At 50.8% G+C, this 26608-nt stretch overlaps 2 protein-coding genes and 2 pseudogenes across 7 annotated transcripts in view; 1 reads left to right on the forward strand and 3 right to left on the reverse strand.

Annotated features, from left to right (window-relative positions):
• LOC149345339 (uncharacterized) overlaps positions 1-26608 on the reverse strand; it is a 154996-nt gene that overhangs the window by 95392 nt on the left and 32996 nt on the right. For all 6 annotated transcript variants that reach the window (XR_016283273.1, XM_089546591.1, XM_089546589.1 and 3 more), the window contains 2 exons: positions 20018-20173; positions 4071-4164 (listed from right to left, as the gene is read on the reverse strand). Coding sequence is in view for 5 of the 6 variants with exons in the window: in XM_089546591.1 (XP_089402717.1) it covers positions 4071-4164; positions 20018-20173 (250 nt within the window). In the remaining variant the exon portion in view is untranslated. The remainder of the gene's footprint in view (positions 1-4070; positions 4165-20017; positions 20174-26608) is intronic.
• On the reverse strand, positions 15169-17671 carry LOC149345340 (uncharacterized; annotated as a pseudogene).
• Positions 17118-18990, reverse strand: LOC149345341 (uncharacterized; annotated as a pseudogene).
• LOC149345342 (uncharacterized) lies at positions 22786-24334 on the forward strand. The gene has a single exon (XM_089542826.1). The coding sequence runs from the start codon at positions 22970-22972 to the stop codon at positions 24332-24334; it is 1365 nt and encodes a 454-aa protein (XP_089398952.1). The 5' UTR covers positions 22786-22969.

Raw genomic sequence — 26608 nt, forward strand, 5'->3', positions numbered from 1 at the left:
CAGGCCAGAAGCGTACTTACATGCCTCGTTCTCGCTTCAATAAAGCAGTTGTCAGTAGCGCCTGTGCTCGTCCTTTCTTTCTGTCGTCCCGTCTTTTGCGCTAAAACATGCCTGTGGAGTGCAGTGTTCTTTCATTCTACAGTGAAACCTCGTTAAACCGTAGTTGGCCGGAACCCGGAAAAAGTACGTACTAAACGGTAGTACCGCTTAACAGGAGTAGCATAAAATCGCCCACTTACCTACCAAAAAACAAAACCAGAGATCAGTAGTAGTTGAAAGAAGGAAAAAAAAACATGCAGCCTTAATATTGCACTGAAAAAGTCGGCAATCTTCGTTTGACGCCGCGGTGTTCTGGCAGCGACAACAGCAGCCTCAAACTCATTTAGGCCGCGAGCCAGCTTCTCGGCCAGTCCCCTTTTTTCAGCGAACAGCCGCATCACAATTACAGCGCGCACAGCCTCTGCCACTGTTGGGCCCAAATCACCCTCACTTTCCACGTCGTCCTCATCACTGTCCGGCGCGCAGGCACTGCGCGCTACCCACTCGAAAGTAGCGCGGGGAGGAGGTGAAGCGAGCGCGGCTTTGGCCGCTTATCTGTTCTTTCAGCCAGCGTCGGCTTCGCGGTTGTTGCTGCGACACTCGTCTTATCTTTTCTCTTTATCTTTCCTCTGATCTTTTAACTCTCCTCTATCTGCACTAGGCAGCGGTGGTGGCTCGGCTGAGCCAGTAGGCAGGGTGCAATTTCCTTTCACCCTTCTCTCAGTCGCAACAAAACAGCAACAAGCAGCGCACGACTGCTGCGACACAACAAAGCACAAAAAAAAAAAGACGCCAGCTGCTTCGGCCGCCGCTAACCTCGCTTCCCTCGCCCTTTCTCACGCTGCTGATGACGATGACCATACCGATCGCCTATGAGCAGTACAGTAGCGCCGCTCGTGGCAGTATTTTTTTCTTTTTGCTCTCGGCGCACCGGCTTTGCGGGCTGCGGAGTGAAATCGAATTAACCGACGCACGACAAAATTTGTTCGAATTAACGAGAGTTTCGCCCCATAGACTCTTATGTATAATTGTAGGGACCTCGCGTGCGCGTCGAGTTATCCGATTTTCCGAATTATGGCCTCCGCGATCGGCTCCGGCGGCTCGCCGTCGCGGAGGCCACGGGTAGTTATTGCTGCCGCGGCAATAAAACCCCCAAAGATGGCGCTAGTTGTATGATTACCAACTTTGGCGCCAATTTGTCATTAGAACCGTCCTTTGGGTCGGTGCTACCGGCGTGAATTCGTCACGCGCGAGTGCGACGAAAAGTGAAAATGGTACGTGCTAACCGATACGACCGCGATAAGCTGGTACGGTTTATGCGGATGCAAAATGCATTATGTTCAATGGGTGCTCAGTCGGGGACTTGACTTCACTACTTTTAAAACGAAAGTACTGTTTAAGCGGGTACGTTTTAACGAGGTTTTACTGTATTCAAATTTTTGAATCCTGGTTGTAGCTCCTGTTCTTGTGAGTGCGTAGCCAACCAGTTTAATTCCGTTTGCGTAGGCGGCACGAGGCACTCCCGAGTGGATTGTCGAGGTTTTCGGAGTGACTCTGAAACCTCTGTGCGATGGTTTAGTGCCACTCTGCCAGGTAGAAACGCAAAAGAGAACGACGCCACAATAAACTTCCAGGAAGATCGTAGCTGTAACTACTGCATTCACGTAGGAAAGAAAAAAAAACATTGCACATACAGTGCAAAACACATTCTGCTCTGGGAAAGCTCCACAAAAGTTCACTGGCTTTAACAAACGTGCATAGAATGTGTGCTTGCTTTAGGCCGCCTGGAAACTTGTTCGCACAGATCCCCAAAGATTCTGTTGTGTTACCCCATGGTCGCAAACCACATCGTCTTCAAGGGGGAATGAGGGTCTTAGAAATAAATTTTTATTAATAAAGTGACAACTACGAAATCTTCAGGGAACATGCATTTTTGCGTGCTGATTCCAAATATGTAATTTAATTTTATGTACAGCAAGCCCTTGTGCACTTATGCAATATGTTAGGTAACTTTTGCCAGGAGTTTTGAAAGGAATTTTACTGCAGGAAACTTGTTAGATTGCATGCCATTGGTTTCTCTTGACATCAAGCTATGCAATAAGGGTGAAATTGTAATCCTGCCGGTTATAGAAGGTGAGTTAAAGGAGTTTGAGACTATCAGTTTCTTCCCGTTTGTGAAGTGGCAGATTCAAAACCCTGTAACTCAACTCCAATGACAGGCAGGATAACAATTTTGCCCTTATTGCATAGTTAGATGTCAAGACAGGCCAATGGCATGCCTAGTTTCCCGCTGCAAAATTTATTGAAAGCTCTCGGCAAAAAGTTACATAACATATTATATGCACACTGCAGTAACTGCATTAACTGACGCTGCAACTCGTTAAGCTAATTGTAACTTGCTATTTCTATGTGGCCTAAACAAAAAAAAAGGTAAGAATGTCATCGGGTATGGGAATTCACTGGCTATCAATTCATGTAATTAAAAGCAACAAAATGCCGTGAGAAACTTCATTACAGCTCCGTAAGAAATTACCAAATTACACTCTAGAATTCAAGATAACTTCTGATCTAAGACCACCAGCTCAATTAAGGCTACATTCTTGAAACCAGAAGAGAGAAACGCACCTGTGTGCAATACTTCAGGACATTCTAGCCATAAATAAAAAGGTCAGCTTCAAGACCCTCGTCCTCCCTTAAGCTGCCTTTTTTTTAGCGCAGTAATGGTGAGTCAACCAACCATGTGGATTGGTCAGATTTCAGTTCCGATTGCAAGGCTTTGTCTCAGAGGCCCAGGACATCAGTGTCCGCTTGCAACTCTTTCGTTTTACCATTCACACTGTTTTCTGTGTGGCGCACTCCATATGTAAATGGTGGGAGTGGTTTTATTTGGTGCCTTAGGGTCATTGCAACACACTGCCAAGATATTTTACCAAATGTGTCAGCAGATCTTTGATTATGCCATGCGACTGCTCTCTCCAGCAGTCACATTCCCCAACCTGAGAGGCCACAAAACGTGCAGTGTACTATGTATGCAGGTGAAAATCACAAGCATGGTAGCTGAGAGCACGCGCAACATTTTGTATGTTTCATATTTTTTTGTAATCAACTCCTGGTTGAGTGCAGAAGCTTATTTAAGCAATAAATCTTTGAAAACTTTTGCACACACAACTTGGCTGTTTTTTTTGTTTTTTCATTCTGAAGTATAACCAATGGGCTATGGTTTGATCTATTACAATGCACAGTGCATTTAGCACTCCTTGAAGAAATAATTTTAATTTCAAAGCACTGAAATTCCGCGGCAGAGAAAAAGTTAATGTGTCGCACATCCAGATTAACAGGCCCATCACCATGGCGTCCACAGTCATGTTACAATGTGCCGTTGTGCCTGGTCATGCTGGTAATGCGCTCGGCGAATTGTAAAGGGGTTTCAAGGCGGCTGCGCTATCCCAATCACGCACAATGTGCTCAAGGCAATACATGTGTCGAGGCAGTTTGAGAACACACAAGATACAATGAAAACAAGTGAGAGCAATGAACCGCTTTCCCCGCAAATACAGGAATGTCTCGTCAGTGATTTGGCAACACATTTTGGAGGGTTCTTTGCTTATGCTCCCAGGCACCCTTCTGCATAGCAAAATTTCAGTGTAGCGAAGCAAAGTGGGGATTTCTGCTGAGGCTCAACTGTGTGCCGCAACCAGGCGGCAGTGCCTCCGTGGTGGGGGCCGAGAGGGGAGGGACACAATCACAGCAAATGCAGCGGCAGGCAAGACAGCTGACACTTGAGCCTCAGCAACGCGAGCTACTTAACGCAGAGCAACCGCTGTGCCTCGGTGATGCATTGCACAACCTGAGCAATTCCATCACACAGGGGGAGCCAGCTTGGAGCGGGGTCAACACCACTCAAACCAGTCCCAGAATGTGCTGCGCCTTTCCTGCAGCGTGCTTGCACCTACCCCTGACAACACACGCTTTGTGCCCTCCCACGATTGGCAACCCAAGCTGGCATGAAATGAAGACTGAGCCTGTCTCACCGATGTGCCGCTCCAGGGCGTGTGGCAGGGGCACGGGCAGGTACATGAAGGGCTCGTACATCACCGACACGTGGCCACACCCCGAGCACACCACCTGCACAGCACAACAACAAGCACCGACTGGTCGGTCGAGCAAACTTCTTCTGGGCTGTGGGCGACGCTACTGGTAAAATTCCACTTGGAGCACTGAAATCTCAGATCTGGAGCAGATGCAAGGAAACACTTGATTTAGAAGCACTCTGAACCATGCAGCTTTTGGTCTCCGAATGTCTCAGCCTGGCAAACAATGCTGGAAACATCGCAGTGTGATGTAAAAGTGGGCTACACCATTCGGTCTGTCTTTACTGACACAGAGTTGCACCCCAAAAGGCATTCAATTCTAAGCTTTATGTTGTATATGTGAACACGAGACACCCTTGCCAAATAACAGACACAATTTTTACCTCCAGTGCACAAACTCTGCATACATTCTCAAGCAAAGTAGCACAACAGGGTCATGTGTGCCTCTCCACTTTCGTTCAGAAGGCTCAAAAGGCTCTAATCGATCTCCCTCTCCAGCCTATCATTTATGTAGGCCAGTAACTTCCACGTTTTTCTAGCCCGCCTCACTCGGAAGCCATCAATTACTCAGCTGCCCCCCCATCCATCCAATCTAGGCCAGTCTTTGCCATTCCCTATGATGGCTCAAACATCGTCTTCAACAATTCTGCCCTCTGTGACTGCTTTACTGGCGGAAAAGCCCAAATGCGATGGACCAACCCCTAACAAGATCTTGCGATGCTTGTCCGTTTGTACCAAGCGAAATGAATATGGGCTTGCAATGCTTGTGAAAGGAAGAAATAAAAAACAAATTAAATAAATATCCGCGACTGAGATTCAAACCCGCAGTGGCATTCACATATCAGCTTCGCTGGTTACTGCGCAAGAGCACCAAGCTATTGCCTCAGTCGAACACTCGTGCTAACCTGCAACACACTCTTGCACTGTGCAATGCACACAGTCTTTTTTATCACCTAACACTACTATCAAACTACTGTATAAACCCGTGTATGGGCTGCACCCGAACTTTCCGTGGCCCAGGTGGGAATAGCCTTCTAAATGCACGCACCATGGCCTCCGCGATCAGCTCCGGCTGCGAGCAATGGTGTGCTTGATCGCGGAGGGCACGCGCACGCACAGGATTTTGCAAGTGCCGTTCATGGATGGCGCCCGAGGCAGCGGTCATCAACATCATCGCCAACTTTTATCTCCGCTGCAACCTCCCGTTATCCACATCAGCGTCAGTATAGCCAGCTCCTGCCTTTTGTGGCGTGTTACGCCGCACGTTCACCGTAGTAGTTGTGGCTGTGGCTGTCGCGTGCTGCCGCCGAGCATTGCAGTTCTAGCACGATGGGCAAGCACCTTAACAGCTACACGGCTGGGAGTTTGCTCTAGGCCAAGGCAAGCGTGCGATGGGCACGAAATTCAACGTGGCCGAGAAGTGCGTCCGATGATGGTGCAACCAAAAGGATGCGTCGAGGAACAGAAGGTGCAAAAAGCACTCTCTCTGAGGCAAGCCGTGGAAGTTTCCTGAACTGCTCAAATAAGAGCTGCTCTGCTATGTGATGGAAGTGCAGAACAACGGCTACGTGTTGACATCAGCAGGGTTCATGCTGGTTTTCAGCCATGAAATTCAAGGATTTTCAAGGACTTCCAAGGACCGCCGACTTTTTCTTTCAAGGACTTAGCAACACAGCATTTTATTAAAGAAACATTTCTTACATCTCACGTATCTAGCATTTATTACACAACAGACTTTTAACGTCAAAAATAAACCTCTCTTGAGGGCCGTTTGCCAGCAAAGAGTTGCTAGTAAAAGCGGTAACTGCGATACCAACAAATTTCTGTCGTTTCTACCCGCAGCTGCACCTCACATCTGTCCTGCGTCTGCAAGCTTCGCTTTTGGAAGCGTCGTGAACTTGACCACCTCTTTATTTTATTATAAGCTGATGGATCTGACATCTAGCCGTACCAAAAGCAGACCTTTCATTCAGCTCTGGCTGCTTTAGACAAACCGTCGGCTGCGCTTTCGGTGTGAAACAGGCTAGGCCTAGGAGCGACTACGGCAGCCAAGCAGCAGCGTAGTCCGTCGCCAGACGTGCCTGCGCGCGGCATCCTTTCGAAAACATTGGCACCTGAGCCAGCATGCTCAGTATTTGCTCGAAACCATTCTAATAACAAAGCTGTTTCAACTTTTCTGGTGCAAACTTTATGTATGTACAGTGGGCCAAGCGGTGCTCGATCCCTCTTGCCCGCATGAAGGAAAATTTCCTGCAAGGTGGCACAGCTGTGGGCGACGCTGAACTTAGCTTTTTTATGGTGGACAGATAATTTTACAGAATGGCTTTAGGTGAACCCTGCGTTGCGTTAAGTGTTCCTGCGTATGCTCTCTGCGGCACAGGAACACTACGTTGCGTTAGTGGAGCGACGCACGCATGCTTGCTGTGTGCCAGTGAACTGCTTGCATCGCAACTGCACTGACTCCCTACGCTTACGGCACACCAGGTTCCATGCCCAAACCACGTTCGCACTGTGTCTCTTTTCGCTTCGCACCCGAACCTTGCTCTTGGGGCAGGTTACGGGGTGACGGAAGCCATGTGCGGCGTCGGGCGGAGACAGTGGGACCTCGTCTGCGTTTATGCAGAGCTCTTGCCAAAGGGACGGCGATCAAAGCTGCAGAGGTGGAGTTCTGGTGCAGTCATCTCCAACAAGATAATTTGTGAAAAAAAGAAAATTTAAAAGATACTGGCGTTTTCCATGGCCGTCTCCCTCATCCCACCAGAATTCAAGGGCTTTCGAGGACCCCACAAAAATTCCCTGACTCTTAAGGCCCTTGAAAACACTTCTTCCAAATTCAAGGGTTTTCAAGGTTTTCAAGGACCCGCATGGACCCTGCATCAGACATGCTGCGCGGCTTAATGGACAACTTGCAGAGTAACGAGTGCCCTCTACAATTTTCCAACCAAAAACCCTCGTACGCCGACGGCAATCTCGCATTCTTCTTCGAAAGGGGAGAGGAGAGACGTCCCTTTATCTGTATGGGAGGGAAATTGTTGAAAGGACACAATAGAGCCGAGGCGTGAACGAGAGGAGCGGGTCGAGACAGGTACTCGTCAAGGGAATGCCTCGTTGTAACCTTTCTTTTACACTCTGCCTCGGAAGCTGGCAATGTCCGACGGGTCTTCAGGTTCACGCAGATTAGCCCCGCACACCTTTTCAAAGAAGGACACAGTGCAGGGCTGCTGACTCATCTCCCCTCGTGCTAACCCCTTCAGGCAGGAAGCGAAAACGTTTCTGTGAACGAGGGTTTTTGGATGGAAAACATCTTCATTTAAGTCAGCTTTTCCGCAATTTTGCAAGTTGTCCATTCTTTTGGGATGAGCGTGCACCAGAGCACAGCACCAGCTCAGAGTTGGAAGACTCCGAGAGTGACAACTGAACGTAGAATAAATGCCGTCATTCCCTGATTAGTGTTTTTACTTCAAATTTTTTTTTTTTTTTTTTGCAGATCGCGTGTATGGGCCGCACCCCAAAAGTTGGCCCTCAAATATGGAAAACAAAGTGCGGCCCTTACAAGCATTTATAGGGTAATATTCGTGCTTTGAGCTCCGTGGTGGTAGTTGTTACAGTTTCGTTTTCATGTTTGTGTTGTGGCGCCACCCGGTGCCGACGGTTTAGAACTTGCGAGGCAGCAAGGCAATAAAAAGGACACAGCTCTAGGAGCAGTTGTTCGTTGCGCAGTGGAGCGCGTGCATCATCGTCCGTTCCTTCGAGCCTAGCCGTTGACGGCGACCGCCGAGCCGGTCCGCCTCTCGGCATTGCTCGCTCCACCAACTCGTTACAAGTGGCGACGAGGAGAAAAATTCAAGTTCAAGTTCGTCTTTCCTCAGCCCCTTCTGCGCACGTGAGTTCTTCGTTGTTCTGACGAGTTCAACGCGCAAGAATTCCGTCATGCCAATGTTCGGCAACCTCGAAGCGTTCGACGGAGGAGGGGGAGATGCGTGGCCTTGCTACGTTGATCGCCTTAAAGCTTTTTTCATCGCGAATGACATCGCAGAAGCAAAACAGAAGTCAGTCTTCTTTAGTTGTTGTGGACAGAAAACGTATGCTCTCTTGCGGGATCTCGTGAAGCCCGCCCAACCGCAAGACAAAACCTTGCAAGAAATTCTTTCTGTTCTTGGTGACCATTACTGCCCCAAGCCATCTGCTGTCGCGCAGCGTTTCAGGTTCAACACGCGTGTTCGCACGGAGGGCGAGTCAGTCAGTAACTTTGTGCCGTCGCTCAAAAGCCTCTCTGAACATTGCAACTTCGGAACTGAGCTTGGCAACATGTTGAGGGACCGCATCGTGTGCGGCATCAACGACACAGCCGTGCAGACGAGGCTGCTCAAGGAAGCAGACCTTACGTATGAAGACGCTGTACAAACTGCACTTGCCATGGAAGCTGCGAAGAAAGATGCCGGCGAGATAGCGAGCTCAAGCCGAAGCGCGCTTTCCACTTATCAAGTCGCGGCATCAAAGGGGCGTGTCACATGCTACCGCTGTGGGGATGAACACCTCGCGTCCGTGTGCAAGCACATCAGTAGTTCGTGCAATTACTGCAGGAAGCAGGGACACATTGCTCGAGTGTGCAACTCGAAGAAAAAGCACGCTTCGTCACGGAAGGGAAAATTCACAAAGCCAAATGCGTCCGCGCCTTCGGCTCGCAAAACTTCGTGTGGAACTCATCCAGTCAACACTGTTGACAACGACGTTTCTGCCGACGTGTTTGACATGTGGCCAGTCGACACCGTCGCGCCGTCACCACCCTTCACCGTAACAGTCAGCGTTTGCGGTAAACCGCTCTGTATGGAGCTGGACACCGGTGCGAGCGTTTCTGTCATGGAGAAAAATCGTCTTCAGGAGCTGCTACCGTCAGTACCTGTCATGCCGTCTGATGTACTCCTGCGAAGCTACTCGGGTGAGCTCACACAAGTTCAAGGTAGAGCGGATGTCACAGTGCAGTTTCGTGACAGAAAAGCAGTGCTACCTTTATTCCTGACTGAGGAACGTTCACCTACACTTCTGGGCCGGAACTGGATTCGAGCACTGGGCATTGAGATTGCTTGCGTGGAAGCAGACGTTCATGCTGTTTCTGATGTTGAGGACCTTCTTCAAGCGTTTCCTGAGGTGTTTGAACAGAGCCTGGGAACTTTCAAGGGTCCAGAAGCCACAATCCATGTTCCACAAGATGCTGTACCAAAGTTTTCCAAGCCACGGCCACTGCCCTTTGCCCTGAAGGATGGGGTGTCACAAGAGCTTCAGCGCCTGCAGAGGGAAGGCATCCTGGAGCCAGTCACTTCTTCAGCTTGGGCTGCACCAATTGTTCCAGTGGCCAAGAAGGATGGACGTGTCAGGATTTGCGGAGATTTCAAGATTACCATTAATCCAGTAGCTGTGATGGAAAAGTATCCAATTCCAAGAATTGAGGACCTGTGGGCCATGCTGTCAGGAGGTGAGAAGTTCACGAAGCTGGATTTGAGGGACGCCTACCAGCAAATAGTTCTTGACAAAGAATCTAGAAAGTATGTCACAATCTCCACACACATGGGATTATTCCAGTATACACGTCTTCCTTTTGGCGTGTCATCGGCACCAGCCTTGTTCCAAAGGGAGATGGAGAACCTTTTCCGAGGGCTGCCGCATGTTGCAGTATATTTCGATGACATCCTTGTCACTGGCTCGAATGACTCGGAGCATCTTCGCAACCTCAGTGCTGTCCTATCTAGACTTCGTGATGTTGGACTTAAGTTGAAGTTCGACAAGTGTCATTTTTTCGTTCGACAAGTTGAATACCTCGGGCACATCATAAGCAAACAAGGCCTGTCTCCAAGTTTGAGCAAGGTATCTGCCATCCTTCATGCACCTGCACCCCGGGGCGTCAAGGAGCTTCAAAGTTTTTTGGGACTTGTGAACTTCTACAGGCGTTTCCTACCAAACCTTTCCGGACGCCTCCGCCCTTTGCATTTACTTCTCATGAACGAGAAGAAATGGGTGTGGGGAAAAGAGCAAGAAAATGCATTCAATGCAGTGAAGCAGTTACTAACATCTGCTCCAGTCCTAGTACATTTCGACCCAGGGAAGCCACTGTGTCTCAGCTGCGATGCCTCACCGTATGGGATCGGCGCAGTTTTGGCACACAGAGAATCTGATGGTCGAGAACTGCCCATTGCTTTTGCCTCCAGATGTTTGTCTCGTGCAGAGCAAAACTACAGCCAACTCGACAAAGAGGCATTAGCCTTTGTATTTGGTGTGGAAAAGTTCCACCAGTACTTGTGGGGCAATCCTTTCACTGCTTATACGGATCACAAGCCTCTATTAGGTTTACTGAGTGATGACAAACCCATTCCAGTGCAAGCATCACCACGACTAGTCAGATGGGCATTGAAACTTTCTGCATACAAGTACAAGCTTGTGTACAAGCCTGGTCTGGACTTAGGTCATGCGGATGCTCTCAGTAGGTTGCCGTTGCCTGCAAACAACGTGGATCTACCTGCACCTGCTGAAATGTTCATGCTTGAACAAGCATACCCAGGACTGTTGTCACCTGCCATTGTGGCACAAGCTACAAAAAAGGATTCATTCCTGAGCCATGTAGCTCTTGCTGTCCTGCGAGGGAAAAAACTTCCAGCAGGACCAGAAGGAAATCCATTCACAGCAAGGAGCAGCGAACTCAGCCTCCACGAAGGTTGCTTGCTGTGGGGTTCCCGAGTTGTTATCCCAAAATCTTTGCAAGCCAAAATCCTAATGATACTTCATGCAGGGCATCCTGGCATTGAGAAAAGCAAGACAATTGCCAGAAGCCACATCTGGTGGCCGGGAATTGATGGAGACATCACTAAGAGTGTAAAGAGCTGTGAAACCTGCCAAGCTTACCTGCGTGCACCGCAACGCATCCAGCACACGCCATGGCCGTTTCCACAGAGGCCCTGGTCAAGACTTCACGTTGACTTTGGGGGCCCATTCATGGGTCATACATTCCTGGTCATTGCTGACGCCTATTCAAAGTGGGTCGAAGTTTTTCCAGTGACGTCAACATCAGCGGATGCTGTTATCAATGCTTTGCGAACAACATTTGCGCAGCATGGACTGCCGGATCTCATAGTTTCCGACAATGGGCCTGCCTTTGCAAGTGAACAGTACTTGGAATTCTTGGCACGTAATGGAATATGTCGCATGCTTGTGCCTCCCTACCATCCAGCTTCGAATGGATGGTGCCTCCCTACCATCCAGCTTCGTACAGACTGTCAAGAACAAGATCAAGAAGAGTGGATCTGGATCTTTCCAAACCCAGATTTCGCGGTTCTTATTTCATTACAGAACCACGCCACATGAAGTCACAGGCAGAGCACCGTGTGAAATGCTCATGGGAAGGATGTTCAAGACACCTTTGGATGTTCTTCGCCCAAATCTACACACTTCAGTGCTGCTGAGACAGTTGAAGCAGAAACTACAGGCCGATAAAGGGTGTCGTTCTTCTACATTGCCGAATGTGGGAGACAACGTACTGGCAAAGAACTTTCGTCGAGGACCACCGTGGGTACTCGCACGTGTCACGAGCACCACAGGTCAGTCAGCAGCTACAGTTTGTCTCAGTGACGGTACTCTCTGGCATAGGCACGGCGACCACCTACGTCCTCAAGTCGAAGAAATCGTTGAGCCTACCACTGAACTATGGAGGCCTGAACCTACTGGAACACAGGGCGTTTCCAGCCACCCATCAACAGAGTGTGACACCAGCTTGGCTGTTTCTGTGGACTCTGACCTCACCGTGAGTGCTACTAGTGGCACAGAAGAGACAACTGTGAACGTGACTGGTGGTACAGAAGAGACTGCTATGAACTCTCCCAAGTCAGCGTGCAGCACGCCTCAGTTGCGAAGAAGCACGAGAAGCCGCAAGCCAGTGCAGCGCTACTCTCCATAATGTTCTTCGTTTTCATGTTTGTGTTGTGGCGCCACCCGGTGCCGACGGTTTAGAACTTGCGAGGCAGCAAGGCAATAAAAAGGACACAGCTCTAGGAGCAGTTGTTCGTTGCGCAGTGGAGCGCGTGCATCATCGTCCGTTCCTTCGAGCCTAGCCGTTGACGGCGACCGCCGAGCCGGTCCGCCTCTCGGCATTGCTCGCTCCACCAACTCGTTACAGTAGTGACAGAGAGGTGTGTGTGTTGGTGTCAACAGAAACGCAGAACTGGAGCGCAGGCTGCCGGTGTACATCGGGTGAATGGGCAAGGAAGATGAAAAAGTTGAAGACGCACACAACTGGCTCCCTGAGTCAGTGGACACCTCAATCGCACTTTCAGGTACGTGGCGGTGGTGTGCTTAATAATGCCAAACTGCCAGTCATCTTTCTTCTTATACAAATCGTGGAGTGCTGGGGCCACCGCGCTGTACAACTGAAACAAACGCCAAAGTGCAAAAGTAGCAAGTCCACTTGAGCCCGTTTAAAATGAGCATGAGGCTAGTATGAACAAGGTTGCTGTGGCAGTTTAAATGCACCATATTTACTCGCACAATTTGCACACCCCCAACTTTTTAGCCGGATTAAAAACAAAAAAAAATATTTTGCTCGCATATTTTGTGCTCTCTGGGGCGCAAGACCAGCAGCATGTATGCAGGTGCACGCAAGGCAGGCTTGAGAAGATCGCTGCCATGCGCAGTTTCGAAAGATGGGAGGGCATGAATTGCGCACAGTGTACGCGGTTCACTCGCGCTGGAGGTCACTTTCCCGGACAAACAGTTGCATGCGCGCCTCAATCTGAAACTACCGGTTCAGTTTGCCATCAGTCAGCTGGGCCACATGTGAGGGGGGCCCCGTCCACGTTCTCCTCTGTCTCCCACTGCTGGCTTCACGATTCTATTGTTGCACGCTTATTGCTTGGAGCTGCGCAGTCATGCCATCCCACAGGGAACTACCCAATGTGGGATGGGGCAGGAGGGGGCACGCATCCTATCATCATCATCATCATCAGCCTGACTACACCCACTGCAGGGCAAAGGCCTCTCCCATGTCTCTCCAATCAACCCTGTCCTGTGCCAGCAGCAGCCACCCTACCTCCGCAAACTTCTTACTCTCATCCGCCCACCTAACTCTCTGCCGCCCCCTGCTACGTTTGCCTTGTCTTGGAATCCACTCCGTTACCCTGAAGGACCAGCGGTTCTCTTGCCTTCGCATTACATGCCCTGCCCAAGCCCACTTCTTCCTCTTGATTTCAACTAGGATGTCATTAACCCGCGTTTGTTCCCTCACCCACTCTGCCCTCCTCCGATCTCTTATGTGTCCTATATTTGGAGTCAACCTTTTTTTGTTTTTGGCCAACGAGGGGTGCGAGATGGGAGGTCTACGTATAGATGGCAATATACAGTATATATCGCACATTATGACCTTTGCAGTGTTTTTAAGAACGTGTTCAGAAAATTTTCGCCGAATTTGCACAGCCACTTTATAAGCCTTAATTTACAGAAGAAATAGTCAGCAAACTATGCGGGTAAATACGGTACATTAAGGCTGCAGCATTTATTCATGGCTAGACCAAATGCCCCTGGACCTGGCTTTCGACGGCAGTGAACACACAGGTGTCAAAAACCCACACCCAATCCTAGCCAGGATCATTGTTGTGGAAAGAATATATCTAAAGGAAGGTAATGGCAGCCAATACACAGGCTATGAACACTGAATGTTCAGAAAGGACTGACCAAGAACAACATGGTGTTATGTCAGTCACATGGGCTGGGCAAAGGTTGACTTTTGCTCCAGTACCAATGAGGGCAGTGACTGCTATGCAGAGGGCAAGCAAATTACTTCTTGTGCAGAGAGCCAAACGAGCCCGGGTCAGTAGTGCAGCATCTAGTCTTCCATATGGTAATGTCCACAGGAGGAGCGACAGCAGTTGGGGGACTGATGGCACTGGGATGACGGCAAGCAGCTGGAGCGGAGAACCTACACGTTGTCGGTAGGCCTTTGCCAGTCTTGACGGGGCGAGAAGTGATGGGGATGTAGCACCACCATTTTAGCACGCGCAAGGAAGACGAAGCGGTGAGCATGCGCTAGAGAACACTCGGGACCTTGGCCTCAGGTGGACACTGCCACTGCAGCTACCTCCTCACCAGCAGCGCTCACATAAACGTGGCGGTGGTCACCTCCTGGGAGACCTCCACATCGTGGTGACCCGGCGAACCGCCCGTTCTTCACCAGCTGCATTCCAGGATGGCGGGATGGCAGGACCCGTGCTTCGACCCGTCGTTTCCAGCCTTCCGGCCACAGGGCACTGCCGGGTGGTTCGAAGGCGGCGCTGTACAAGAACGGCGTCACTATCCAGTCATTCAAAGATGCAGTCCTCTGCGATATCCTCCCTCCCGCCCTTTTGCATCAACTTGCCTGCTCTGCCTTGGGCTGCTGGCCATACGATGAGCTGCGTGTGGCTGTCTTGGCGGACTTCAGCGCCTGCTTCGTCCCACTACTGCGCTCTTTCAGTCTCCCTCGTGTTTTTCCTGTGTGTGTCTTTTGTGCACAATTCGTACCTACAACAACTACTGCTCTACGATGCAGCCAACCCGCTTTCGCCGCCGCCAGCCTCTGGCTCTGTACCGGCCTCGCTAGTGCCCACACCGCCTCGCTAGCGCCCACGCCACCTCGCTAGCGCCCACGCCGCCATCGTCAGCACAGTGCCTGCCTCGGCAGCCCCTGGCCACCTGCCCGCCACTCCTGCCCAGCGTCTCCAGCCCTGTCGTCCCTCTCCTAAACACACCAGGTCGGCTCAACACAAGCTATGCCCCGTAACCTAAGCACTGCACCCCACACCCTCAAATTCCTGCCCTCTCGCCAAGGACCTGGCTCAAGATGAGTGGCAGCCGCCCGAGCTTCACCATTCTTCGCGTCTGCAGCAGTGGCCATTCCGCCCGCACAGCCCCGTCATCTGGTTTCTGCAAGTGGACGCTCAGCTAAATGCAAACAGCGTCCAAAAACAGATGTGGCGGCACCTACTCGTGAAGAGGGAGTTGCCCGCCAATCTCTCTTCCCAGCTCAACATTCCACTGCCGGGTGAACACCTTTACGACGACTTGAAGGACGCCTTCTTCAAGTTTCTCAGCATAAACCTTCCCCGCCCTGCATCCCGAACGGTTAAACCTACTTTGGCTACGGACGCCCGTCCACCTGGGAGCTCCCGCCCTATGGCTTCTCGTGCCCAGCCCTGCTTGCCAGCTGTGGTGCCTGCCCTGGGACCATCACCAGCAGACCTCTCTCTCGACACATGCCCCGTCTGTTCGGAAAATAATCCGACTTGCGGCACATCCCGGCTCCTCGTCACATGCTCCCCTGTACCCTCCTGCCCATTGCCCATCTGTCCTCCCTGTCACGAGGCACGCATGCACGCCACATCAGAGCCCTCTCGCTCATGACGCACAACCCGCACCGCTTACCATGGCTCCCTGGGCATCTGTCAGCTTCGCAAGTGACTCTGCCTCTGCAACAGCCGCCGAAGGTAGTGGCATGCTTGCAACATGGACGCGTCTGGAAGGTCATGGAAGGTTGTTCCTCAACTATTTGGTCTAATCTGTCAATATTCTGACCCGATTTCAAGACAATGAAGCTCCGATTTACACAAAATTTTTCGTGGACCCCGTGAATTTCGTTGTAGCCAGATTCAACTGCAGTCTACAAAATAAAGTTTATTGCTATTACAACCACATGCAGACCTGCCAACCAGACAATGCTAAATCTACTATACAGGATGCCAAGAAATACTAGAATTCAGTGAAAAATAGCAAAATTATGTTTTAGTACATCAAATTTTTTATTTGGCTCCGGAAACAAAAGTAATTTCAACTGGTCTTCCTATACATCACGCAAACAACTTCAGAAAGATGTCTTCGAAGTGGAAGGTTGGGACAATATCGAGGAAGTTGCTGCTTTTGCCTTCCTCAGAAAGTCCTTGTCGGACACCTGACTGTGACAGACTCCAGACTCCCTACATTTTACAACTAACAGCTCTTTTTTGACATCGATGAGCGAAACTGAGTACAAGTCTTCTTCACTTTGCTGAACACTCTTTCACAGTCTGCATTACTGTGTGGGAGAGTTAGAATCCCTAACATAACTTTTGAGAGCTTATCATACTTAAAAGTACAATCAGTGTCCTGAATACTGGCAACAGCATCCCAGTGCTTGTCTATCTGCACCTGCGTAGTTACTTCCACTGGAAGTTCTTCGAGCTGAAGGCGGCTGAACTGGGCTTGGATGTCATCCAGGTCTGAGTCATCATCCTGCCCCTGAGAAGCTAGCAAGAGAACTGCAAAGCGATTGATGAAGTATCTCACACCAGCAAACTTTGCTGCAACAATGCCGGAAAGCCTTGCCACTTCTGCTTTCTTCAGAATCTCAGACTTCAAGGGGAATTTCAGGATGATATAATCGCTTACCACCACAAAAAATCTTCTTACTCGTGCAAGAAACTCTTGCTTGTCAGCAATCTTCAGCCTTTCTAAGACTTGTAGAGTTTGGCTAGAGATTACGAGGGCACCATCATCCCTCTGGCTGCCAGAAGATTTGTAATCAACATCTGTCAGCTCACAACTACTCTTAATAACAGATGATTGGACGAACCGCAGTAAAACCTCCCTGAGTAGGCTGTTCAGGACTTCCAGAAGCACATGTACCTGGGGAGCTCCAGACTGCAAGAAGGTCTCTTTTCAAATTCTGGAATGACTGACAGCAAGAAGGCACAGCATGCCTTGCTGACATCTGATGAAAGGGACATGAACAGCCTTTCTTGCCTATTTAGGACCTTGACCACTTGCTGCTTCCCGGCTTGCAGGGAAGGAGCAGAGTCCAGCCTTGGTCGCTTGTTTTGATGCGAGATTTTTGCTGTCCAATTCTGATTTTCTCTCGTCAATGGAGAGGTAGAGATGCGGCTGAAAAAACTGTGGTGATGATCTGTTCATGCATTCAATCAGAGGAGAAATGTGGTGAAGCTTGCCGTGGGATGCTGCAGTGGACTGCTCCAGATCTCTCACACTCAAGAAGGCTAGCAATGCCTTGAATCCCGCCGTCACTCTTCGTGGAACCAGGGCTTCCTGTGTTCCAGTACCAGTGCAATCTGGGGACTTGAACAATACCCACGTATACCATGAGTCCAATAAAATTCCTCATCTCTTCCGGAGTGACCGCACGCCAAGATTCGTCTTTTTCACTGTAAGAAGATTTTTACAAAATATGCATCCACGCATACTTGTTTGTGTTTGCGCATATCTCCCTAATGATTTCCACGGTGAAGAAAAGCAGGAAGACATTGCCGGCTCTGGAGAAGCACCGTGTGACACTCCGGAGCACAATGCCGAGGTCGACCCTAGCTGTCTTCAAGCCAAAGACACAACTCTCTGCACTGCCGGCGGCAAGTAATCCCGCCTGCAAGACATTGACACCCTGCAGATAGGAGTTGTGACCTTCAGAACACTCTGATCTTTACCGATAAACGCGCAGCAAAAGCGGAACTTTTCGGGGGAGAAAGTGAAACTTACCGAGGCATGGCTGTTGATGTTCTGGGTCGGTCTGACGCAGTTTCGCTGTCGGTGCTGAAGTCTGAAGAGCCAAAGTCGTCTTCTGAATCATCACTGCTGCTGTTCTCGTCCAAAAACGATCTCTCGGGAGCATCAATTTCTGTGGAAACGCGCGGTTTCCGCGCAGCAGCAGTGCGCGACATTGACGACATGATGGAAACAAGGAGCGCCGGTCACCTGACTACGGAGGGGCTTTAAATATCACCGCGCAGCGGAAAAAATAAAACCAAATGCGAAACTGAAAGAAGGGTTTCCCTATTTCGCACTGGATGGCATTAGTTGTCCAGGAATGCTTCAAAAAGCAGGAAAATACAAACTTAAAAATACGAACTTGAAACCATCGATAGCGGGCTGTCGATGGGAATAGGTGCAGACAGGAAAGTGTTAAATGGCAACAACATGCAGGTATGGCAATGTTCTCATGGTTTTCTTTGAGGACAGCAGCAACCCCATTCTTAGATCAGATCAATACTAGCGCGTTATCGCATGCGATGCCGATGCAGTTCCGTAGAGAGGTACGTTGTTGGCCTTCAGCGTGTCTACGGCAAGCGCACCAATGTTCCATCCAGTTCAGTTGACTCCCCTTCGAGTGTAGGCACTGTTAGCAAAACAGTGCGAAGAATGCCATCGACGAATGTGACAACAATCGGGTAGAGCTTCGCACCATTGCCACTGTCGCTGCTCCCGTCGGTAGCGACCGAAAACGGTCCGGATTGAAGACAGCTTACAACACTACTGACCTGTTGATTGGCCATTTCCTTGGCAATTGCAACCGTTTTTGTGCGAGCGCAAGCGTAGGCCATTGCCTCTCTGGAGTTTGGAAACGTTTCCCTGAAGAGGTTGCCCGCATGGTCTGCAGCAGTGAATGGCACGTTGTGCTCGATGAGGGAAGCTCAAACAGTGCCTTGGTCCATCGAAGCAGCAAAATATCCACCGAGGTCCTCGGTGGTGTCAATGATCTGCGCCGAGTCCCTGAGCTTCATTGTTCCGAGATGCAGCAGGATGCCCCAACGACCGGTGTGCGCAACGTTCAGATCACCGCGGCAGAAAGTGCAGAAAGCCTATTTTTCCATCCTTGCGAGATTTTTCAATGCACAGAAAATTCGTTGAATAACTTGGTATGAACACTTAAAAGTGCACTTGCCACAAAGCGCTGAACACACGGACACAGGGAGACAAACAGGACGGTCTCCCTGTGTCCGTGTCTGTTCAGCGCCATGTGGCAGGTGAACCGTCACACACTCGCCCAAGCTTGCATTCTGACTGGAAAGTGATTCTTGCCGGACATCTTACAGTGACACCCGCAGCAACAACGCTGCAGGCCGCGGAAATCACAACACCGCCGGCAACACAACAGGCCTAACAAGCCCGGCTATGTAAAGTCAACGACGGCGATATGATCGCACCACTTCAAACGGGCAAACACAGAAGAAAGAACGCGATGGTGGTGATGATGATGATGGCTATCTCGTCTGTGAGCGAACAAGAGCCTCAGCGTTGCCAGCACAGTACCGGAATGTACGGTGTGCAGCCGCTGAATGACAAAAATAAACAAAAATCGTAAAAATAGAGTGGACATTATGATACTCGTAAAAAAATCGCTGGAAATCGTGCACTTTACGACAAAATCGTAAAACTTGGCAGGTATGTAACATGATTCCTGCTTCCTTCCAGGTGAAACAAATTATGCTGATGATGGGTGGGAACAAAATTGGCTTGCCCTGTTTCTTTTTGCACCTGTGTTTTGTGGAAAAGTGTTTCTCTTTATTTTGAGCTACCTGTACTGATAACCTAAACTGTGGGAGGAGGTAAAAAAAAAAGAAAAATTGGCAGTGGCTCATCTCTGGTTAAGCCTGGATATACAAGCGAAAAGCTGCAGTTTTGCTTCGTTCGACGTCATGGCTGTCGCAGTTTGCGCACAATGCACTAGGAGCACCACGATAACGGTGTAGGCAAGCGTGTTATATAGCCCTCCTTCTGCATGCGTAGTAACTGTGGTAAACACGCGGCTGCAACGAAATGTCAAAAAGTGGTGGCGAGGAGGTGAGTGCGCAGTAGTAGCGGCGGTGAGGAGGCGGCGCACATGCGCAGTAGCACGTGGCTGCGCCGAAACGTCAGGCGGCGAAGTTGGCGCGGTGGCACTCCGACCACCTGCACCTCTTCTGTGACGTCACTCGGTTCTGCGCACGCACAGCTGTGGCTAATTCTATTCACGGACCATATGCCAGGCCCAGTGTTGACTAACGTAGTGCAGCTTTTCGCTTCAAAAGCTCTGAAAGTGGGACCCCAACACCTTCTCTCCTAGCACTGCTCACCGTGCTGCGGAACTGCCCCTGGAAGATGTCCACGACCACCGACCGGTTGTGGGCCACGTACTGGTCCCAGGCCAGCTGGGCCGCATCGCTCCTCTCCTCCACCTCCTCCTCCTCCGGCCGCAGGTGCCTGCTGCCGACCGGCTGCCTGGCCGAGCCCTGCACAGCCAACAACCCGCACAGGGCTCCACCAGATGCTAGGCATCACCACAAAGGCAGGAACAAACACTGAACAACCAACGGGTGACCCACTACGGAGTGTATTCAGGGCGATTTCAAAAGAACCTTAAGAGAGCACAAGAACGACGTCAACAAATGTCGCACCTCATCCAACCTGCTGGCAGAGCATGCTCAAGAAATGAAACACACCACTGACTGGGAGAACGCCACAATCTCAGATACCATGGAACCCACATCGTCACGACTGCTTTTAGAATCTTTATATATACAGACCACGGATCATATCATTAACAGGACGAAGGGTAATCTCCCGGATAACTACGGCCACTCACTGCGCTGTCAAGTGCGCATATAAGAAGCGGCCCATTCCGTCCATCTTTCATTGTGAACAAGGGACCCGTACGGTCCCCGAAACGTCACATCTTAAAAACCATCTTTGGCGAGTGTATGTTTTATTTTACCACTATGCTTCGACCAGACAGGATTTTGCCGAACCCTTGATTACTACAGAGTGCAGTTGAGTCTAATTGAAGTAGACTCCCCACACCACTAATGTATCGCTATAGTCATCATCAGCCTGACTACACCCACTGCAGGGCCTCTCCCATGTCTCTAACCCTGTCCTTCGCCAGTTGCAGCTACCCTACCTCCGCAAACTTCTTAATCTCATCCACCCACCTAACTTTCTGCCGCCCCCTGCTACACCGTGGAGCTGTGCTTGCTGTTTCTCAACGTACAGGAGTATACCAGAGTGGTTCGTGTAGGTTCCTTATCCCAGTATGAGAACAAAAGCAACTGCGCAAAAGGACGGGACGGGTTCTCTTTCTCTTGTCCCGTCCTTTTCCGCAGTTGCTTTTGTTCTCATAATGTCGTACCAACTAGCCCCTCACTGCACTCTTCTAGATTCCTTACCCCAGGCCTGGAAAAATTCAGGGGGGACACTTTGCTGACCTAAAGTGCGGTGAGGCAAAAGCCTTAAGCACGGTGTTGCTGCTTGTGTCATTGATGTGTGGTTAAGATGTTAAGCTTTGCCTCTATGAGTGGAACGTGACAGCGTCTTGCAACGCTGCCAGGGAGTCCACAGAACGCCATCGCCCGTTCGGCTCTACGCCTTCCTCGTCCGTAAATTGGTTTTTGAGGAAAGGAAATGAATCTGTTTGGGATATCTTGGTGGACACCTGAACCTCGCTGCAACCGAAAGGCAGGAAGATGGAAGTGAACGAAGACACCATATTCAATAGACGCGCCTTTATTCATTCCAAACCATCGAGCTGGCATGGCGGAGTGGTTAGCGAGCTCGTCTCGCAGTCTGGAGAACCTGGTTCCATTTCCCAACTCGACCAATTTCCTACTCGGTTTTATTTATTTATCACCATGGTCTGACTAGAAAAGTTAGACTAATTGCTTAACTAGTATTACTCAATTACTCATTAATTATCACGCAATTATCATAGAATGCCCTAAATCACGTTCCGATATCATTCGAATGCCATCGATAAAGTATCGATCAAGTAATGATTGGTATATGCCCATATAAGGCATGTAACTCAAACGCTGACACATCTGCCGACACGGCTGCTAACAACAGTATGAGGCATTAAAGGCTTTCACCTTAAAATTTGCAAAATGTGTCTGCACTGTGAACTTCATTACGGTCATTCCTGCATATAGGGCAAGGCAAGTGCTTTTCGCTAAAATTCCTAGCTGAAATATTCTAACAAAGCACTGAATTTAGTGCCACTAAATACACCTGCATTAGCAAAGTTTTAATTGTTTATAACAATTTCCAGACACAATATCTTGAATAAACGCACCTGTCTTGCCCTCAGAGGTACAGAATAAAAAAAAAACCTCATGAAAATCCAATAGGCGGTTCCAGTTGTAGCGGTGGCAGATTTGGGAGCCATCGCTTGGAACTTTTGTTGTGCCGCAGCGAACATGACTGGAATTAATAACGATATTTACTTAAAACAACCGCGTTACATATCCAATCAAACTGATCATCATCATCAGCCTGACTACGCTCACTGCACGGCAAGGGCCTCTCCCATGTCTCGCCAATTAACACTGCCCTTTGCCAGCTGCAGCCACCATATCCCCGCAAACTTAGTTCTTAATCTCATCTGCCCTCCTAATTTTCTGCCACTCCTTGCTAGGCTTGCCTTCTCTTGGAATCCAGTCCGTTATTCATAAGGACCAGCGGTTATCTTGCCTTCGAATTGCATGCCCTGCCCAAGCCCATTTCTTCCCCTTGATTTCGACTAGGATGTCATTAACTTGCGATTATTCCCTCACCCACTCCGCCTGCTTCCGATCTCTCAACGTTACACCTATCATTTCTCTTTCCATAGCTCGCTGCGTTGTCCTTAACTTAAGTTGAATCCTTTTTGTAAGCCTCCACATTTGTGCTCCATATGTGAGTACCAGCAAGATGCAGCTCTTGTATACTTTTCTCTTGAGGGATATTGGTAAACTGCCATTCATGATCTGAGATAACCTGCCCTATGCGCTCCACCCCATTATTCTAGCTACTTCACTCTCGTAGTCCGGATCAGCTGTCACTACCTGCCCTAAACAGACATATTGCCACACTGCTGGCACTCTGCCGGCACCACCTGGTGGCCGAACCTTGGCTCCCAGCGCGTGGCCGCACGTCGTCTTTGTTCTGCATGAGCTCGGCGGTTCGGCGGGCTTCGTCCTAGGAAACGCTGTGCTTCCCGCTTTTCTGCTGCGTTTGTCGGTGACATTTGGTGGAGCCGTGCTGGGTACCATCCCATGTACGCTGACCCCGACGACAGCCGTGACGCTTCTCCCCGACCCGCGGACGCCACACCCGTCCACAAAACGAGCCGTCGCCTGCGAGGCCTGCAACCCGAGTTCGAGCCACTAACAAGGCCTGTGAGAGCGATGACGTGGACCACTGGCAGCCAGACAGGTCAGTCCTCCGGCAGTGCCCCGCCGTGCGTCCTTCTCGCACCTCGGTCACCACCATCCTTCCACGACGACCGGTTTGAGGATGTAGAAGACTGGTTGGCCAATTTTGACCGTGTGGCTGCATTCAACCAGTGGGACGACGAGCGGAAGCTGCTGAATGTATATTTCGCACTGCTCGACTCGGCGAAAACGTGGTTTGAGAACCACGAGGCGTCCTTTTCCAACTGGGCAGCTTTTCGCCGTGAGTTGCTCGCCACATTCAGCTCGAGCCAATGGAAGGAAAACGCTGAAATTGCCCTTCGCTCCAGGTCACAGCAGTCCAACGAGAGCGTGGCCATGTTTATAGAGGACATGACACGCCTCTTCAATCGGGCCGACCCTACCATGCCAGAAGCTACAAAGGTGCGGCACCTTATGCGTGGGGTGAAGGAGCAGCTGTTTGCTGGCCTCATGCGCGACCCTCCGCTAACCGTCGCTGCCTTCACCAAGGAAGCTACCTCCATGGAACGTTCGTTGCTGGAACGCAGCGCCCAATACGGCCGTCAGGCAAATGTAGCGGCCACTCAATACTTCGCGCCCTTGCCAGGCCCCGGGGATGAGACGCTGCGAGAGCTTGTACGGAGCATTGTCCGCGAAGAACTGCGATACCTCCGCATGGATGCTCCGTCGGCAAGCATACCTTCTACAGGGGACGACGTCATCCGTGACGAAATCGTCACGAGTCAGCGAGTGGTGCAGCCACCACCAGCACCACTACCGGAGCCACACGTCATGTCCTACAGCGATGCCCTGCGCCGACCTGCCCCCATGCCGCAAGAGTTTCGCCTCGTTGCCAGACCTCGAACATCCCACCGTTACGTGCGCCCCGTCGAGCAGCAGCAGAACCTGCGCCCTCTTATCAGCAAAGCGCACGTGTGGCGCACGCCCAACGACCGCCCGCTCTGCTACCACTGCGGGCAGCCTGGCCATATTCTGCGGCATTGCCCGTACCGGCGTATGGGTTTGAGAGGATTCCCGCCCGACGCGCCTCGACCTCGCTATGGTGAAAGACCGCAGGACATCGACGAGTACCTCGCCGCTCACGTGCTGCCCCCGGCCTCGCAGCAGCGCCAATCGCGATCGCCATCCCCTAGGCGCTTTGCTTCGCCCAGTCGGCCCTCAACATCTGGTCAGTTCAGACGCACGTCCCCTCGCCGGGAAAACTGAAGACGACGTCCTCCGGGGGTAGGGCCGCCGCCACTGTACAGAGTCAACAGCCTCCACCCGACAATTCGACGCCCGTGCCGGGGGGTGGCGACCTGATCCAACGACCTCTCCGACGACCTCACCGACGTGCTGCGAACGATTAGTTTAATCTGAAATTTTTGCAACCGCCGACAGTTATCAAGTGACCACACTCGTCGATACTGGCGCTGATTTTTCTGTGATGAGCAGTCAACTCGCCACGACTCTCCGTAAGGTTCTGACGCCTTGGTGTGGACTCGTGATTCGCACCGCCAGTGGCCATGTAGTGACGCCGATCGGCACCTGCACCTGCCGCATCCAGATCCGGGGTCTTACTTTCACTGGCTCCTTTGCCGTCTTACGTGACTGTTCTAAAGACCTCATTCTGGGCATGGATTTTCTTCAAGAGTATGGTGCGGTCATCGACCTTCGGGAACTCATGGTATCTTTTTCCGCCCAGCGAACCGTTGACACCCACAGCGAGCCCTGCAGAGTAATGTTGCGCCTATGTGACGACCATGTAACGATCCCTCCGCGAGCCAGCAAGTTCGTCACAGTCGAGTGTAATGGCAGCACCGGCATCCTTGGCATCGCTGAAGCGAACATGTCGCTGCTACTCGCTCGGCAAGTTTGTGTAGCTCGAGGCCTAGTAGATCTTACCAACGGTCGCACCGACATCTTAGTTACGAACTTTACCCGTGAACCGCAACATCTCACGAAAACAGAGGTCGTCGCTTATTTTCACGAGCTCGGAGAGTGTACCAGGCAGTGCTCTTTGTCCACGACGTCAGACCACGACGAGGCGACAGCTACAGCCATCCCGACCGACGTCAACCCGCACCTCTTGGCCAGTCAGAAATGCTGCGTAGAAAACCTCATCTATTCCTTCCGCGATTGTTTTGCATCAACTTCCAAGGTGCGACAGACGCCGCTTACAAAGCACCGAATTGTCGTTGCTGATGACCAAAGACCAATATGTCAGCGCCCTTATCGGGTATCTTCAAAAGAACGCGACGCCATCCGCCGCCAAGTTACACAAACGCTCCAGGACGACGTCATACAACCGTCCACGAGCCCCTGGGCATCACCTGTTGTCCTCGTCACGAAGAAAGATGGCACCCTCAGGTTCTGCGTGGATTACAGGCGCCTCAATAACGTCACGAAAAAGGATGTGTACCCTCTGCCACGCATTGATGACCCTCTAGACCACCTGCGCCATGCCACCTATTTTTCGTCTCTTGACCTCCGCAGTGGGTATTGGCAAATAGAGGTCGACGAACGCGACCGAGAGAAGACCGCCTTTATTACCCCTGACGGTTTATACGAGTTTAAGGTGCTCCCTTTTGGCTTGTGCTCGGCCCCTGCCACATTCCAACGAATGATGGACACCGTGCTATCTGGACTGAAGTGGCAGTCGTGCCTCGTATATCTCGACGATGTCGTGATCTTCTCCGACACGTTCGATGAGCACCTGAAACGTTTGCGTGCTGTTTTCAAGGCCATACGTTCCGCTGGTCTCTCTCTCAAGCCAGAGAAATGTCACTTCGCGTTTCACCAGCTGAAGTTTCTTGGTCACATTGTCAGCGCTCGAGGCGTTAGTCCAGACCCCGAAAAGACGGCCGCCGTAGCTGCCTTCCCCAAGCCCACAGACAAACGGAGCCTGCGTCGTTTCTTGGGCCTCTGCGCGTACTATCGCCGGTTCGTTCATAATTTCTCCAAGCTAGCTGAGCCTCTGACCCGCCTGACGAAAGACGCTGAACCCTTCTTGTGGGGGCAGGACCAGGAAAGAGCCTTCACGGAACTCAAGTCCCGTCTCCAACGTACGCCTGTACTTGGTCACTTCGACGAGGAAGCCGACACGGAACTACATACTGATGCCAGTAACGTTGGTCTCGGTGCGATCCTTGTTCAGTGGCAGGATGGTCTAGAACGCGTGATTGCTTACGCCAGTCGCACTTTGTCCCGTTCCGAAGTCAACTATTCCACCACGGAGAAGGAATGTCTGGCTGTGCTGTGGGCCGTTAAGAAATTTCGTCCGTACCTGTATGGCCGCCCATTTCGGGTTGTGAGCGATCATCATTCCCTGTGTTGGCTGGCGAATCTGAAAGATCCCTCGGGGTGGCTTGCTCGATGGAGCCTTTGGCTACAAGAATTTGATGTCACCATCGTGTACAAGTCCGGCCAGAAACACAGCGATGCTGACTGTCTATCCCGCGCTCCTATTCCCTGCCCCACGGGCGAGTCCGATGACGATTC

This window comes from Amblyomma mixtum, chromosome 5 (assembly GCF_055824585.1).
Source record: "Amblyomma mixtum isolate Tamu chromosome 5, ASM5582458v1, whole genome shotgun sequence".
Lineage (NCBI taxonomy): Eukaryota > Metazoa > Arthropoda > Arachnida > Ixodida > Ixodidae > Amblyomma > Amblyomma mixtum.